The 15,544-nt window shown below is 42.7% G+C and overlaps 1 protein-coding gene and 1 pseudogene across 1 annotated transcript; both read left to right on the forward strand.

Annotated features, from left to right (window-relative positions):
- Positions 1 to 5,693: 5,693 nt before the first annotated feature.
- On the forward strand, positions 5,694 to 6,275 carry LOC142070505 (interferon beta-like). The gene has a single exon (XM_075124165.1). The coding sequence runs from the start codon at positions 5,700 to 5,702 to the stop codon at positions 6,273 to 6,275; it is 576 nt and encodes a 191-aa protein (XP_074980266.1). The 5' UTR covers positions 5,694 to 5,699.
- A 7,480-nt stretch (positions 6,276 to 13,755) lies between these two features.
- Positions 13,756 to 15,000, forward strand: LOC125628852 (interferon beta-like; annotated as a pseudogene).
- The last annotated feature ends 544 nt before the right edge of the window (positions 15,001 to 15,544 follow it).

Raw genomic sequence — 15,544 nt, forward strand, 5'->3', positions numbered from 1 at the left:
GCTGAAAATATTGCAGAAGACAGCATAGTATTTGAACCGAAGGAGAAAAACCTTACTATTTCTTAATCATTGGTATTACGCGTTAGCTCCGAATTTGCCTTGGGCTGCTTTTAAAAATGAAATCTTACCTCTTTACTGTAACAGGCTTCGCTTCGGCATAAGAAATATGAACCAGGACAATTTCCAAAAAAAATGGAAGGATAATTTTCCTGCAAAGGCAGAATGAAGAAAGACACCTAACATGGCCCCAAAATTTTCTCAAGCCCAGAGAAACCCAGAAAGAGACTGCCAAAGTGGACATCCAGGAGATCCTCCAACAGATTTCCTACATCCAGGGGTGAAAGTAACTTAAAGGACTTACCGGTATGACAGAGTCCTGAGCAGGGGGTAGGCCAAAACCAGAAGAGGTGTGGCCTCAACCGGAAGAGTACCAGCCTTTAAATCCCAGGTCTTTAAATCTCGGGCTACCAGCTGCAGAGGCGGCTGGGTGTCCCGGAGCTCGGGGGTGATTTAAAGGGCCTAGGGCTCCGTCCACCGCTACCGCAGTGGAGCCCCGGCCCCTTTAAATCAACGACAGAGCCCCAGGGGCTCTCTGCTGCCTCCGCTACCCCGGGGCTTAGGGCTTTGGTGGAGATTTAAAGGGCCTGGGGCTCCCTGCATCGGCTGGAGCCCGGGCTCTTGAAATCGCTGTCCGAGCCCCCTGCCAGAGCCCCCGGTGTAGCGGCGGCGGCCAGGGGCTTCGGTGGGGATTTAAAGAGCCCTTTAAATCATGGCCTGAGCTGCCTCCGCTACCCAGGGGCTCTGGCTGCTGCCAGGAGTCCTAGACCCTTTAAATGGCCAGCCTCGGGAAGCCGGTCTGGTATGGCATGGTGTCCCGGCTCTTGCCGTTATATTGGACCAGACCGGACCGCCTTACTTTCACCTCTGCCTACATCTCATGCAAAATACCCTCACAAGCTGCCTGGAACGACAGTCGCATGGAAAGATCCTGACATGGACTCATAAGCAAGGGAAACTTCTGGAGGTGTATTTTGTGGCAAGGATAACAAAGAAAGAAGAATATCCCAGTTTCTAGGTCACTTATAATTAGGCACTCTGAAATTTTAAACGAGTGCAAATATATATTCTTTTCCTGCACTGTGAAAAGATTTTCAGATCATTTTACTGGATTCGTAAAAGTGTCTTTATGTTGATCCATTTATATTTATTTACAATATTAATGTATTGCTTTTATTTATTTTTTCAGAGGTTTTATAATATTTATAAATAAATATTTATTTCTACAAAATAGCAACCTACAGCAGTAGTGATTTGTACGAATTAGATTTTAAAAAAAACAGAGACTCAATAAAAATCTTCTCTTGTTTTACCTTAAGACTCCAGTTCAGCAAAGGACTTGTAAACATTTGCCTAACTTTAAGTACACGAGCTTTCCTTTGACATAAGCAGTTAAACTTGACAACATGCTCAAGTACATTGTGAACATAAACCCTGATTCAGCAGTGACTCCATAAGAAAAATAGCTTGGGTAATTAGTTTGACCACTCCAACAGACCACACACCACAACCTCAACTCCGCAGCTTTTGTGTTTCTGCCCATTACCAGATTATTTTCACGCACAACATTTGTAGTTGCAGATATTTGGAGCAGTAGTTCATTGTGATGAAATGAAAGGGATGATGGAGACACAGGAATTCTAAGGGGAAGACTTCAGGTTGTCGTGGTACAAAGTTGCTTGTCCCCTTCCTCCCCAATGAGATGTGTGCGAACCGTCAGGTTTCCATGTGCACAGACTCCGTATCTCCCCCACCACCACCATCAGGAAGGGTTATGTGGGTCTAATTTTCCCCTTCCATCAGTCAGGTTTGGGTACACTTGGCTCACAAACACCATCAAGCTTGTACATACCGAACCCCTCCTGTGAATTAGGCTTGTAAGCATCTGCTGCTGCTTCCCTTTGCTCTCCCCCGGGTGCTCCCAAAACAAGCGTATGTGCTTAGGGACTGCATGTTGCACCAACAACCACCAGCTGGAGGAGCACAGTCCATCAAAATTTCAGTTGAGCTGTGAATGACTAAAAATTACCTGAAAGCAAAAAAACAAAACCAAAAACCATCCATTGGAACAAATCATGTAAGGATCTCTTTGCCAAGTTTAGGTATCTATATCGTATTTTTGAAGAGCTAATAGTTAGTCCCATCATTGTCTAGCATTAATTTAAGCCACACTCGAAATATGGAGATTTCTTATTTAAAAGTTTTTAAAGAAGTCAAACAACCACTACATTACATGTTCAAATAGTGAAAAAACAAAGTGTGTGTGAATTTTTACACTGATTGGAAACCTGCCTTTGGGAAAAAAACCAGGAAGGTATGTCCCATTTCAAATCTCTTTTGTAACACATTCCAAACTATGGTGTCTCTAGCTGGAGACTAAATTCTTCACAGTCAACAGATGGCAGCATTGCAGAAGCTTTTGCCCTCTGTTCTCTTTAGCTGACGGGTTCTCAAACATTTCATTATGTGGGCCTCATCTTACAAAAATTGATCCTTTCCCCTCCCATTCAGGATCAGCTAACATTTGTGTGGCAGGTACACCAAATGCTTACAAAGAAAGGTAGTACTAGAAACGCATTTATATAAGTTTCGCGGTCTTTAAAGGAACATAGGATCTGCCAGTTCTCTGAAGATCATCACCCAGTACTCCATGTACTGCCACTGATTCAGGAAACTCAGTTTGGGACCTGCTGGTTTAGAGGCATGTACAACGAGTTAACTCTTAAAACAAATGCCTCTCCTTTCTTATGGTGCAGTTTTTTCCAAGAGCTGTAGCCATCAGCTGTTCAAGTTCTTTCCTGCCCAAATCTTTCTCCCTTCATTCATTCATTCCTTCATGTAGCAGGAGCCAAACGTTATATTGACACAACACAATCATCTGAAAATAATGAGAGCAAAATTAGACTGCATGAAAAAGTCACCACCCCCATAATGTATACCCCGCTCTCTGGTGGAACATGGCCATAATATAGCACTTGGAGGCATTCAAACTCTTCAGATTCTAACTGCTTTGTTGCTCATGGAGTACAGTGGGGATCCTCCTGACATTCATCCCATCATATTGTTTATAAGATGTGCTTTGTGGAATAAATCCATTCATCTATTGAAAAAGCCATTTGATGCCATGTATCATCTAAGATTTCAGGCCTTCCTGTGGGAAAGCCAACCACAGGGGGATAAAAAGGGAGGAACATGCTAATAATACATCCCCACTTCAGCTCACTTTTATCCTTCCGCTGGCAGGCAGGAGGGGATACTCGCAGGTTTCTCCCCAGCCTTCATCATAGAAGCAGATGAGCCTATGGCTTCTACACAGAACACAAGGTCTTTTCGCACAGAGCTACTGAGTTTCTGCATCAGTTGTTGGGACCACTCAGAGCCCCGTTCCGATCCCTGTCAGCGAGGTTCCGTTACAGCCATGAAACCAGGGCTTCCTTCAGACTGCAGTTGCCTCAGACACTCTCTGTAGGTGACATGGAGAGATGCACCCACCAGACCTGTAGTAGCACTGCCCCAGCTCAATGCGCGTCTGCTCGTTCCAGGCCCCACACGTGGATCATAACTGTATGGAGAACACCCCAAGAGGGAACTGGGAGCAAAAGCTTCTGACTCCACGGCACCTCATCTCACCCCACACACCCTTCCATGTGGCACAGGGAAGAGGCATAAGCAGAGGGCTCTACCCCTGCATGGATCCTCTGCAGCAGGCTCTGAGGCCCTTGTAACCAAGTTTTCTCAAATAATAGACTGGTTCTTTGCCCTTCCATGTGGCACAGGGAAGAGGCATAAGCAGAGGGCTCTACCCCTGCATGGATCCTCTGCAGCAGGCTCTGAGGCCCTTGTAACCAAGTTTTCTCAAATAATAGACTGGTTCTTTGCCTACTTGCTGCAGGGAAGATGGAAGTAGGGGTGCTGGGGTTGAGCAGCGTCACGTAACATTAGCAAGTGAATGCATGGTCTCCATCATATACAGGGTTTACAGTTTTGTTCACTGGCTTTCAGCAGCCATACAACAACAAGTATTCCAGTGCCCCTAAATTGCTGTCACCATACAGATTTACTGAAAAAGATGATTTGGCTCCCCTGCCCCGCATTACCCTGTGATTACTTTGTTACCTTCTCCTACCCTAGTATTCATACTACGGTACTTATTTCCCTCTCTCCTCAACATCTTCTCTGGACTTCACCCTCGTGTGGGATAAACATCCCCAGCACCCATGGAAAGTAATGCGAGAAAGGGGAGCGTAGTGCATGGCAATCTGGGGGCTCTGGTAAGTCTGCTTTCTGTGCACTATTCAGAAACTTTCATGTCGCTGATATAAGACTCTGATAGTTCTTATCAAAGTGCAGGAAGCCTTGGGAGACTCTAACCAAATTAATATGCACAGAAATGTTTTCATGGTTTATTCAGGTGATTCTTCCTTTCTAATTTCAGTGAAAATAGTTTTCTTTTTGGATGAAAACACATTTTCCTGCCATGATGGCAAAATCCAGCACAACAGTCTGTGCTAGGGGAAGAAAACCAGAAAATAAAATGTGACCACAGGAAACCAAGAGGCTAAAAGAAAGCTGAAGAATTTCCCTGCCCACGCCAAGGGGAAAACAAAAAAATTAATGACGACAACCCAGGGACATGCCTGTTAAAAATACAAATCAGGACTTCTCTTCATAACCTCCTTCTGGCCGCACTGTAAAGCACAATCATCCATGTGGGTACCTCTCTAGTATGTGTAACTAATTGCTCATCCTGCTTTACTAATTACCCTCCATTTTCACCACTGTCAGCTACTCAGAGTGACCAATAGGACAACATGTTCACACCGTCTAACTGCATCGATTCCTCAGCTACAGTAATATACACTCAGATCTGGAAGTAAACAAAAAATGAAAAAAGGTTCCATTCTCTCAGAGCTCACTCTCTATCTCCTGTGTTTTCCTAGAAGGAAGATACCGATATTTGCTGCTGTCTACATATTAAGTGTGCTTTTCAGGTTGCATGACTGAAGTTGAAAGTTACCAATATTTTTGGGACGCCTAACATAGGTTCTGCCATACCCCCTGGCTTGAAGTGGTTTCCTTCATATTCACGGTTTACAGTTTGGTTCAATGGCTCTCAACAGCCCCATTACACAAACTGTTCCAGCTCCCCTGAGGCCAACCCTGTCCTCCCACTTCCTCCAGGCCTCAAAACTTTAAATATACCTACACTAGTTTTGTCTGTCAAATGTAGGAAGTGATGAATGAGAAGTGTAGGGTTTGATGACTTGGCGGTCTTCTCATTACCACTTCTGAAGTGTGGATGATCTTATTAAATTAGATCTTTAAATTAATGCATCATGAAAAGCCTGTATGTATGTGGATCCAGCATAAGTGAAAGGGGTTTGGTCACTTTCACAACAATACAAAAGGGAGAAAGCGTGGTAAAAGAATCTAGAAAGCAGTGAATTATACAGAAAGAAAAAGACTGAAGCCTCCAGGAGGGAAAAACCTTTAAAAAAAAACAGAAAATGATGAAACAAAAATTCTGCAGCCAATTATTTAAAGTCAGAGACATGAAGGAAAGACACAGCAGTCTACATAGGACCCTCAACAAACTCCAGGCTCAAGGTTCCACACAAAGAAAAGAAGTGGAAGACATCGGCATGACCACCAGGTGTTTGCTGCACATTTGCCTCATACTGCTCTTCTCCACTGAAATCTCATCTCAGCTCTGTACCATGCTTCACTTCCAGCAGAACAAAGTGAACAAAGAGAGCTTGGAGCTTCTGGAGAAAGTGAGCGGAAATCTCCCCTCACAATGCATAAATGAAAGGGCAGCTTTCAAACCCACCCAGGATGTCCTCCAACTCCCAGTGTCCCCGAAGGAGAATGCCAAGGTGGCAATTCAAGAGATCCTCCAAGAGATCTTCAACATCTTTAGCAAAAACCTCACCCAAAGTCCTTGGGATGGGGCTTCCATAGTCAGGTTCCAAAATGGCCTTTACCAGCAAATTCAGCGGCTGGAGGCATGTTTGAGAGCACAGACAGAGAAGGGCTTAACCAACCCAGAAAGTCAGGACCTCCAGATCACCAGTCGGAGAGTGAAAAAATACTTTCAGGGGATAGATGCTTTCCTGAAAGAAAAGCAATACAGCCTGTGTGCCTGGGAGATCATTCGCGTGGAAATACCCAGATGTTTTGTACTGATTGACAAACTCACTCGAAGGCTGAGTAACTAAGGTACAGTACAAAACTTTTCCCTGGAGTAAATGAATTCACATTAAGGTAATTTATACATCTGAACAGAGATAACGGATATTTTATAACTCTGCTTATATAGGGCCTGATCCTTCTTCTGTAGGATCAGTGGCCAAATCGCAACTGATTTCCATAGCAGCAGCTTTAGGCTCTTCCTGTCCTGTCCTGGAAATGGATTTTCAGTGACATGGATTTACTTTTTGGTGTTTCTACTGTTGTTTATTTGTTTATTGTTTATTTTTGCACATCTTGATAATCTCTCACATATCAGTACTGTTGTGCAGTAGGGAATTGGCAGACCATGCAACAAAGAACACATATGTGGAATCCTTCGGCACCTCACCAGCACTTTGTGGTATGGGAGGGAAGAAAGTATCATTATCTGATGACGAAAGCACTCTGACTTCGACATACATAGTGTGTTTCTACAATTATCAGCATGGCTATTAATTAATTTGTCCTCATGAGAACTATTTCTAGTATTCCAAGGTTTGAGAAGCTTCCGAGAGACTTTTTAAAAAAATATGAACAAACTAAAAGACTTGCGAGCTTATGTGTGGAAAAGATATTGTCATTTAATTTCTTGAGATCAATTCAATGAAAATTATATTTTTTCCCTTTGTGTTTCAACTATTTCCAATTTCATTTCAGCTCCGGATGCTGCAACTACTGAGGTGAAGACAGACGGATGCAGTGGAATCCCTCCTCTCTGCAGATTCTTCCCACAGTGACATCTAACACTCCATAATGCTTGATGTCTTATGCCGTACATTCACTCTCATGAAATTCCAACTGCACAAATTTCATTTCATGTGATAATATTCTGTTCATTTACTCAGGTTTAAAATGCAAAATGAAGGCTATCGATGCAAAAAAGTTACAAGACAATTAAGAATTTTAAAAGAAAGGGTTGGACCTTAAACATTGTTGACATTGTGTGTTTGCTTTATATTTCTATGATCTCTTCTCTGATCCAATCTCACCTCTGAACTGTAACATGCAGTATAACCACAGTATAACAGCATAACACATGTGAACTGGAACAGCTTCCAAACAAGCTCCCTGAGGCGGGAGTTCCAGTCAGAGATTCCAACATAGACTCATCAGCCAGCTGGGCATCTGGAGACAGGTTTGGTTGCAATGATGGAAAGCGGGACTCTTACCAGGACGGAAGGACGGACCTTCAGCTCACCAGGATGAAGGTGAAGAGATACCAGTTCTTTCCTCGAGCAGACAAGCAGTTCAGCATCAGTGCTGGCAAGAGAATCCAAGTGGAATTATGCAGTTTTCAACTACAGGACAAAGTCACAAAGAAGTTTAGAAATTAAAAATACCAACCTGTTTAGAAGGACTAACTGAAATCAATGAACATTTTAGACATGATTTACAATGAGATGCAGTGGAATTTTAAAAGCTGTTGCTACTATTTATTCTATTTGTGCATTGTGGAAATAGTTTCAGATCATTTTATGATATTTGTAACAGGATATTTATATCAGTCTATTATTTATTGCGCTTAATGATATTTTATCGTAGAATAATTGAAATAAATTATTTTCTTATACAAAATGGCAACAGAGTGGTAATGATTAGGTTAAAAAAAAATCCAACCAAACACTCTATTATTGTTCAGCCTTAAAACCCCAAGTCCAGAAAGTATTTATGCACGTGACTTCTAGTATGTGACCCATCCTACTGGTGTTCATTCTTCCAGCTGGGAACATACTTAGATACACGGATGAATCAGTGTGCAAGTTCACTGTACTTCCATAGGAAAAAAGGAGCTATGGAGTGATAATTAATCTTTCCACGATAACAAACCATGCACCACACCTGATCTCTGCCTCTTTTTCCTCTGCTTCTTTTTCCTTGGTTGTTTTCCCCGAGCAGATAACTTCTTCTTGTGGAAGTTTGGTGGAGTAGATGTCCTGGAAGAGGCCAAATTACTGCTGGGGGGGGGTGCCGGGGGGAGAAGAGGGCACCAATCAAGACAGTATACACCTTCAAACACACACCAGTTAAGTTATCATTTAATTAGCTTGCTCATAACTCCATCAATCAGGTTTGTGTGCCTTCACATACCACCTCCCCACAATACAATTACAAGCACCAGCCTGCCCATTAAGTGTGGGCTTCCATGAATGCTCATCATTTGTGTGTCCCCCACACACATTCGGTTCCATCATTTTTGTGTGAGCACAGCACAGACAAAATTCATTCTTGAGTGCACACCACAAACAAAATTACGTGTGAGTAATGAGAGCAGGAATAGGGCATTAGAATGAGGATTATCAAAGCTTCTCTGTCACCTCTAAAATGCAGCCCCCAGTTTGGGGGTGTCAAGGTTCCTTCCCCACTCTGAACTCTAGGGTACAGATGTGGGGACTTGCATGAAAGACCCCCTTAAGCTTATTCTTACCAGCTTAGGTTAAAAACTTCCTCAAGGTACAAACAGGGAAAGAGCCCACTTGGAGAGGTCTTCCCCCCAAAATATCCCCCCAAGCCCTATACCCGCTTTCCTGGGGAAGGCTTGATAAAAATCCTCACCAATTTGCATAGGTGAACACAGACCCAAACCCTTGGATCTTAAGAACAATGAAAAAACAATCAGGATCTTAAAAGAAGAATTTTAATGAAAGAAACAGTAAAAGAATCACCTCTGTAAAATCAGGATGGTAAATACCTTACAGGGTCATCAGATTCAACACACAGAGAATCCCTCGAAGCAAAACCTTAAGTTACAAAAATATACATTCCATTCAGCACAGCTTATTTACCAGCCATTTATACAAAAGGAAATTGAATGCATTTCTAGCTAGATTGCTTCCTAACTTTTTACACGAGTTCTGAAGAGCATTCCTGATCTGTTCCCGGCAAAAGTATCACACACACCCTTTGTTCCCCCCCACTCCAGCTTTGAAAGTAACTTATCTCCTCTTTGGTCATTTTGGTCAGGTGCCAGCAAGGTTATCCTAGCTTCTTAACCCTTTACAGGTGAAAGGGTTTTGCCTCTGGCCAGGAGGGATTTTATAGTTCTGTATCCAGAAAGGTGTTACCCTTCCCTTTATACTTATGACAGGGGGAATACATCAGTCAGTTACTATCCAGGAACAATATTGAATTCTTCTGAAAAAGTCTAACTGCCCCAAACCTATTGTGTGCCAGAGAGAAACTATTCCCACTCATGCCAGCAGACCTTGAATTAAAAAAGGGGCCATGCTGAGTGGAGAATTCAGTTGAGCTCTTTGACAATATCACCTGTATCATAAGGAGCAGCCAATGCCTGTGGGGAATCCCAGCTCGCATTTCTTAAAAGAGAGGAAAACTGTGTAAATATCCCCCACTGAAGTTCTCCCACATCCTTCCAATGGTGGGCAGGAAGGAGGAGGACCAGGTTGGACCCCAGCCTTCCTCATGGAAGTGGCTGTCATTCCATCTCCACACTCAGCAGAGTCTATGGTTTCTGCACCGATCAAAAAGGTCTCTCCAGACACAGATCTGCAGCATCTGTCTCAGCTCTGGTCCCATTAGATTCCCTGCCCCAGTCCTTTCAGTGCCAAAGAGTATTTTCAGAACCACGATCCACCTACACAAAACTTGGTGGAGAGGTGGAGCCTCACTAGATCTGATGCCACCAGCAGGTTTATCACTATAATTTCACTCCTACCTCCAGGGACGAGCTGAGAAAGGAAAAGGAAAAAAAATAGAAATCAGCTGTTGCCACCAGCTAAGTAAAAACCATGTGCACAAACGTCGTAAGAAATCAAAATTACAAGCCTGTTCTTAAAAAAGGTATATATTAAAAAGAGAGAGAGAGAGAGAGAGAGAGAGAGAGAAAGCTAATTGCGACATTCTAGAAATTTCCTGATCTACGTAGATATCTGGGGTTTCAAATGAGTAGTTTCTAGGTATGATACTGATGATATTTCATACCTGGCCCCTTATTTTCCACATTAAATTTTTATTTATCGGGACAGTCCCCATATTTGGAGCTTTGTCGTATCTAGGTGCCTATTACCCCTCACCTCCTGCCCCGAATTTTCACACTTGTTGTCTGGTCACCCTAGCTGGGATATCAGCTGGGAAGTCTCTGAAGCTTGGCTTGGGCTTCCTCAGCGAGGGAAAATATACAACCCGTGCCTGGATGGTGTGGTGCTCTGTCACCCTCTACTGGCACCTGAACCATTTAGAGATTAAAGAGTCTGCTACAACCCTGGCTTAAGAGGCATTATCACATGTTCACACAGTCAAGGCTCATACACTAAGGTTCAAATGTCCAAGGTTCAATCCTTCCTGCTGACAACTTCAGCCTGTCGGCCTTACAAGTGGGGGCTCATCCAACATGTCAACTGGGTAGTCTTTGAAGCTCAGAATGTGCTTTAACATGTCCTCTCCCAGAAATATACCCAGAGGTGTTTACCTCTTCCAGGGGCCATGTAGTACATGGAGATTACAATACGGAGACACTTTGCACAGGATTCTAACACACTATTGCTCTTTAATTAATCACTCGGAAATACAGAAAATGGAACAAAAATTGTAAACCCTATCCGCAATTCCCTGCCTCAGTTTCCTCAACACACCACGCCATTCTATGAGCCTGTATCAGAATCACCTGGGGTCATCCAACATCCTTCTGTTGCAATGCATCACTTATATGCACAAAAACAGAGCATTCTCCTCCAGCTCACAAAACCTGGCCTTGGCCACTTCATCCCCTTCCTTCCTCTTGCCCAAATGTCCTGTGGGTCTTCCCCCTGGGATTTCTTTTAAAACCTTTTGGTTTTGCCATCTGTCTCTTTGTTGACCTTCAGTAACTTTCCACACTCCTAACCCCCATTCTCCTTAACACCAACTTCGCCAAACTGGTTTCCCAACTCGGAAACACAGTCTTAAAGTAAAGTGTCCCCGTTGTCCTCAGCCTAGTGAGTAGCTTCTGGAGGTCCTGTCCAACCAGATGGATACACATAGAAAGAGGTTTCCTATGATGAGGAAATTTCATGACAACAACTTCATAATATCACTTTAAAAGTAATGTCTTCCAGAGACTCCTCCCCTTTCCCCCAGCCTCCGCCTGACACACACACACACACAAACAAATCAAGCCATATGAATCAGGCTTGTGTACACTCAAGTCAGCAATTCTATCCCCCAGTTTTGTGACCAGCTGGTGCCACCCCTCCACACCCTCCACATCAGGCGTGTGTGCTCCTTGCCACCAACAACCAGTTTGGTGCACAGAATGGATTAAACTTTCAGTTATAACATCAACAATGCCTGAAAATTACCTAAACCCAACATTTAAAATTGTAGTAATAAACCTGCTGGTGGCATCAGATCTAGTGAGGATCCTCCTCTCTACCAAGTTTGGTGTAGGTGGATAGTAATTCTGAAGAGCTATCAGTCAACAGTAGCGCTTCCAACCACATACTTCAGCCACAGCCTAAGCATTTGAGACTAATTCAACATTTATGAAAAATGTTTGGCCCTTTGTAAACATTTTCTGAAATATTTGTATGTGTGAGTTTTTCTTAGAAAAGAACATCTTTGGAGTGAGAAAGTATAAGAAACACTCATATCAATACGTATTTTAAAGAGACTTTTCTCCAGAAAAGTTCATGCAGCCATCTGGAAAGCAGTTTTCAATTTGAAGGCAGCCATCCCAGGAACAGACACAATAGCATTGACTCAGGTGAACCATCACACAGGACAAGTAGCAAATTATGAATAGCAAATACTCATAGGGAAATGAGTGTGGTGACGAGGTCCTGAGCAATCAGAGCGGAATGTGTATAAATCATTTGTCAAATCACTTTAACTAAATCCATTAGCAAATTCTGAATTTATTTGCAGATTTGCCTATTGGAAAAGGGGCTAAACTAATCTCTTATTTCACATTCAGATTAAGATGGCTGACACAGAAGAAAAATATTCCAATAAAATTTCCTGCTCTCTTCACTGAAATTTAAATATACAGGATTTCACCAAATTCTAGCAAATATTTCACCCAGCTCAGTCTGCATCTAACCTTTCCCAGAAAACAGGCTCATTGCTGATGAAAATATGCTGAGAGACTTTGTGTCTTTATTCCCATAGCTTTCTTACTTGAACAAGAACAGCTAAGATTCAGATTTTTTTAATTTCTCGCTCTTTCATATAACTATTATCTCCTGAAGCTTCAGCTTGCCAGGAAATGCACACGCAGAACTCCCAGTGGAGTAAATGCAAGATTGGGGTGCAGCGCCTCTGGCATGATTGGGTCCCTTATATGGTATACTTATGTACAATAAACTGCCTTCTTTACAGTGACGCTTCCAAATCGTTTAGGCAAAACTCTAGATTATGATTTTAAAAAGTGCTTGAGGTGATGGGAGAGGGAGATGTAAAAGAAGTGACACGGACAGAAATATGGTCATGTTTTCTTCTTTTCCTTCTTTAAAATTAATATGAAAATATTCCTTTTCAATTTTTGGGTTGAAAACCATTCCCCTTCACTGATGGAAACTCCAACATGACAGCCTAGTGCTATGGTATGAAAAACAGAAAGTGAAACTTGCTACAGGATGCAAACTTCACTCATCAGCCCACTTGAATTTCAATGCCCAAGCTCAGTGAAATGCACATTGAAAAAAAGAATAAAGCTTGAATGGTGAAAAGGGAAACACGTTTGAAAGTAACATTCATTTATGTCAGTCACTCTAGCATATTACCAACCATACAGTCTTTGCAAAAAGAAAAGGAGGTCTTGTGGCACCTTAGAGACTAACAAATTGAGCTGTAGCTCACGAAAGCTTGCGCTCAAATAAATTTGTTAGTCTCTAAGGTGCCACAAGTCCTCCTTTTCTTTTTGCGAATACAGACTAACACGGCTGCTACTCTGGAACAGTATTTTCAGTTGTCAGTTTCTTAAGTAAACCTCCTAGTTTCTCAGTGCCCTCTGTCCATCCTCTGGTATTCCCTACACACAGGGATTTTCCTCTCTCATAAGACAGATAGTCTTGCTGATGTAACTTACTGATCTAACAGATGTTTAGATCTGCCTAGCACTACTAACTACAGATACTTGGGAGTAGACAGGCAGGTCCCTACTCTAACCTGTAACTGGATGAAACAGTTAATCATCACTCTTCTGACCCTTTAAATTTTCTTTATCTAAGAGGGTGGGGCGGGGGGCCCTCAGGAAAGAAATATAGGGATTCTTTCTTCTAAAAAAAGGTAATGACTGTGATTTTGTTCTTCCAATGACTTGTTCGCTTCCACTAAATAGAAAGGAGGAAAATGAAAGTAAAAACTTCAAGCAGGCAAAAGCTTGAAAAGTAGAAAGTGATGAAAGAAAAATCTCTTGCTACAGAATCCTTAAATTCCTACTTAAATTCAGAGACATGGGTCGAAAACACAAAAGTTTACAGGAGACCTTGAACAGGCACCAGTTGCTCAAGTTCTACACAAACACAGGGAATCTAAGACATCATCATGATCAGCAGGAGTTTGCTGCAATTTTGCCTCGTGCTGCTCTTCTCCAGTGAAATCTCATGTCTGGACTGTAACAGGCTGCATGTTCTACAAATCAGAATGAACAGCGAGAGTTTTGAGCGTCTGGAGAAAATGGGTGGCAACTTTCCCTTCCAATGTCTAAATGAAGGGATAGCTTTCAAGCCCAGAGATATCCTCAAGCTCCGACTGTCCCACCAAGAGAATGCCAAGGTAGCCATCCAGCAGATCCTCCAAGAGCTCTTCCATATCTTTAACAACAATCTCACCCAAGCTGCCTGGAATGGGACTTCCATAAAGGAATTCCAAAACGGACTTCACCAGCAGATTGAGAAGCTGGAGACATGTTTGAGTGCTGAGATGGAAAAGGAGGTAACCTACCCAGGAAATGAGAACCTCCTGCTCACCAGCCTCAAACTGAAGAGATTCTTCCAGACAATAGAGGATTTCCTGAAAGAAAAGTAATACAGCCGGTGTGCCTGGGAGATCATCCGTGTGGAAATATCCAGATGTTTCCTCATGCTCGACAAACTCACCAAGAGACTTGAAAATGAAGGTACCATTTTTTCTTTTTTCCTAGAAAAACTCAAATAATATTATTTGAATAAAACAGCTGGTGAAAGATGGGTGATAGGGTTATAACTCCTAATACGTCGGGCCCAATCTTTCTCCCATAGTAATTTTATGCATACAGCTATTTCAAACGCATGCTCAAATCTTTTCAGAGTAGCATATAATTTAGTGCTTCTCTACCACACAAAATATTCTATATGAAAAATATACCAATATATCATAACTGCTAACTAAAGACAAAATATTGTTACGTGATAACTAACTATGCCAAATAGAAAAGAACAGTGAGAAGCCCCCTTTCAACAACTGCCTCGTTAGACAACGTTCCAGTTAGGACACCAGAAAATGGGGGGTCTGTGTTCACACTCTTCTATCCCATCAGCTCATTTTGCACATAGGGATGGCCGAGGGTTCTTATTCTGCTTTTCTTTCTTTTGTTTACCGCTAACTTCAACAGCTTTAGTAACAACAAATTGTGACAGGATGACAAGTGCACTAAGGCTCAGGATTTAGGATTTGACATCTGGTTAGAAAAAGATGGCCTCTATTTGGCATTTGAATCTCTCCATGTTTGAACCATTCCCCTTTTTCATTCCAGCACGTGATGCTTCCAGTAATGATGCTCTGAAAACGGCTGAATGAAACTGCACCTCCACTGGAGTCCGTCGTCTCGAAACTGATTCTCAAATAAGCAGCTTTCGAGACTCCTATCAGTCCATCTTGAATTAAGCAAACTGCCAAACTTCAACTGCACTAATTATGTCCTCCTTGCCATTACCAGACTGATTTATTCACATGAGAAAATGTTAAACAGAAGATTTTGCTGAAAATAGCCCAGAGAAACCCAGAAAGAGACTGCCAAAGTGGCCATGCAGGAGATCCTCCAACAGATTTCCTACATCCAGGGGTGAAAGTAACTTAAAGGACTTACCAGTATGCCACAGTCCTGAGCAGGGGGTAGGGCCTCAACCGGAAGAGGCGTGGCCTCAACCGGAAGAGGCCCAGCCTTTAAATCCCAGGACTTTAAATCCCGGGCTACCAGCTGCAGAGGCGGCTGGGTGTGCCAGAGCTCGGGGTGATTTAAAGGGCCTCTCGGCTGCCTCCGCTACCCCGGGGCTTGGGGCTCTAGCGGAGATTTAAAGGGCCTGGGGTCCCTGCATCGGCTGGAGCCCCAGGCTCTTTAAAT

Source organism: Caretta caretta, unplaced genomic scaffold (genome assembly GCF_965140235.1).
Source record: "Caretta caretta isolate rCarCar2 unplaced genomic scaffold, rCarCar1.hap1 Scaffold_31, whole genome shotgun sequence".
Classification (NCBI taxonomy): Eukaryota; Metazoa; Chordata; order Testudines; family Cheloniidae; genus Caretta; species Caretta caretta.

Excerpts from the sequence above, each read along its gene's own strand:
- LOC142070505 (XM_075124165.1), top strand. The coding sequence starts at position 5,700 with ATGACCACCAGGTGTTTGCTGCACATTTGCCTCATACTGCTCTTCTCC.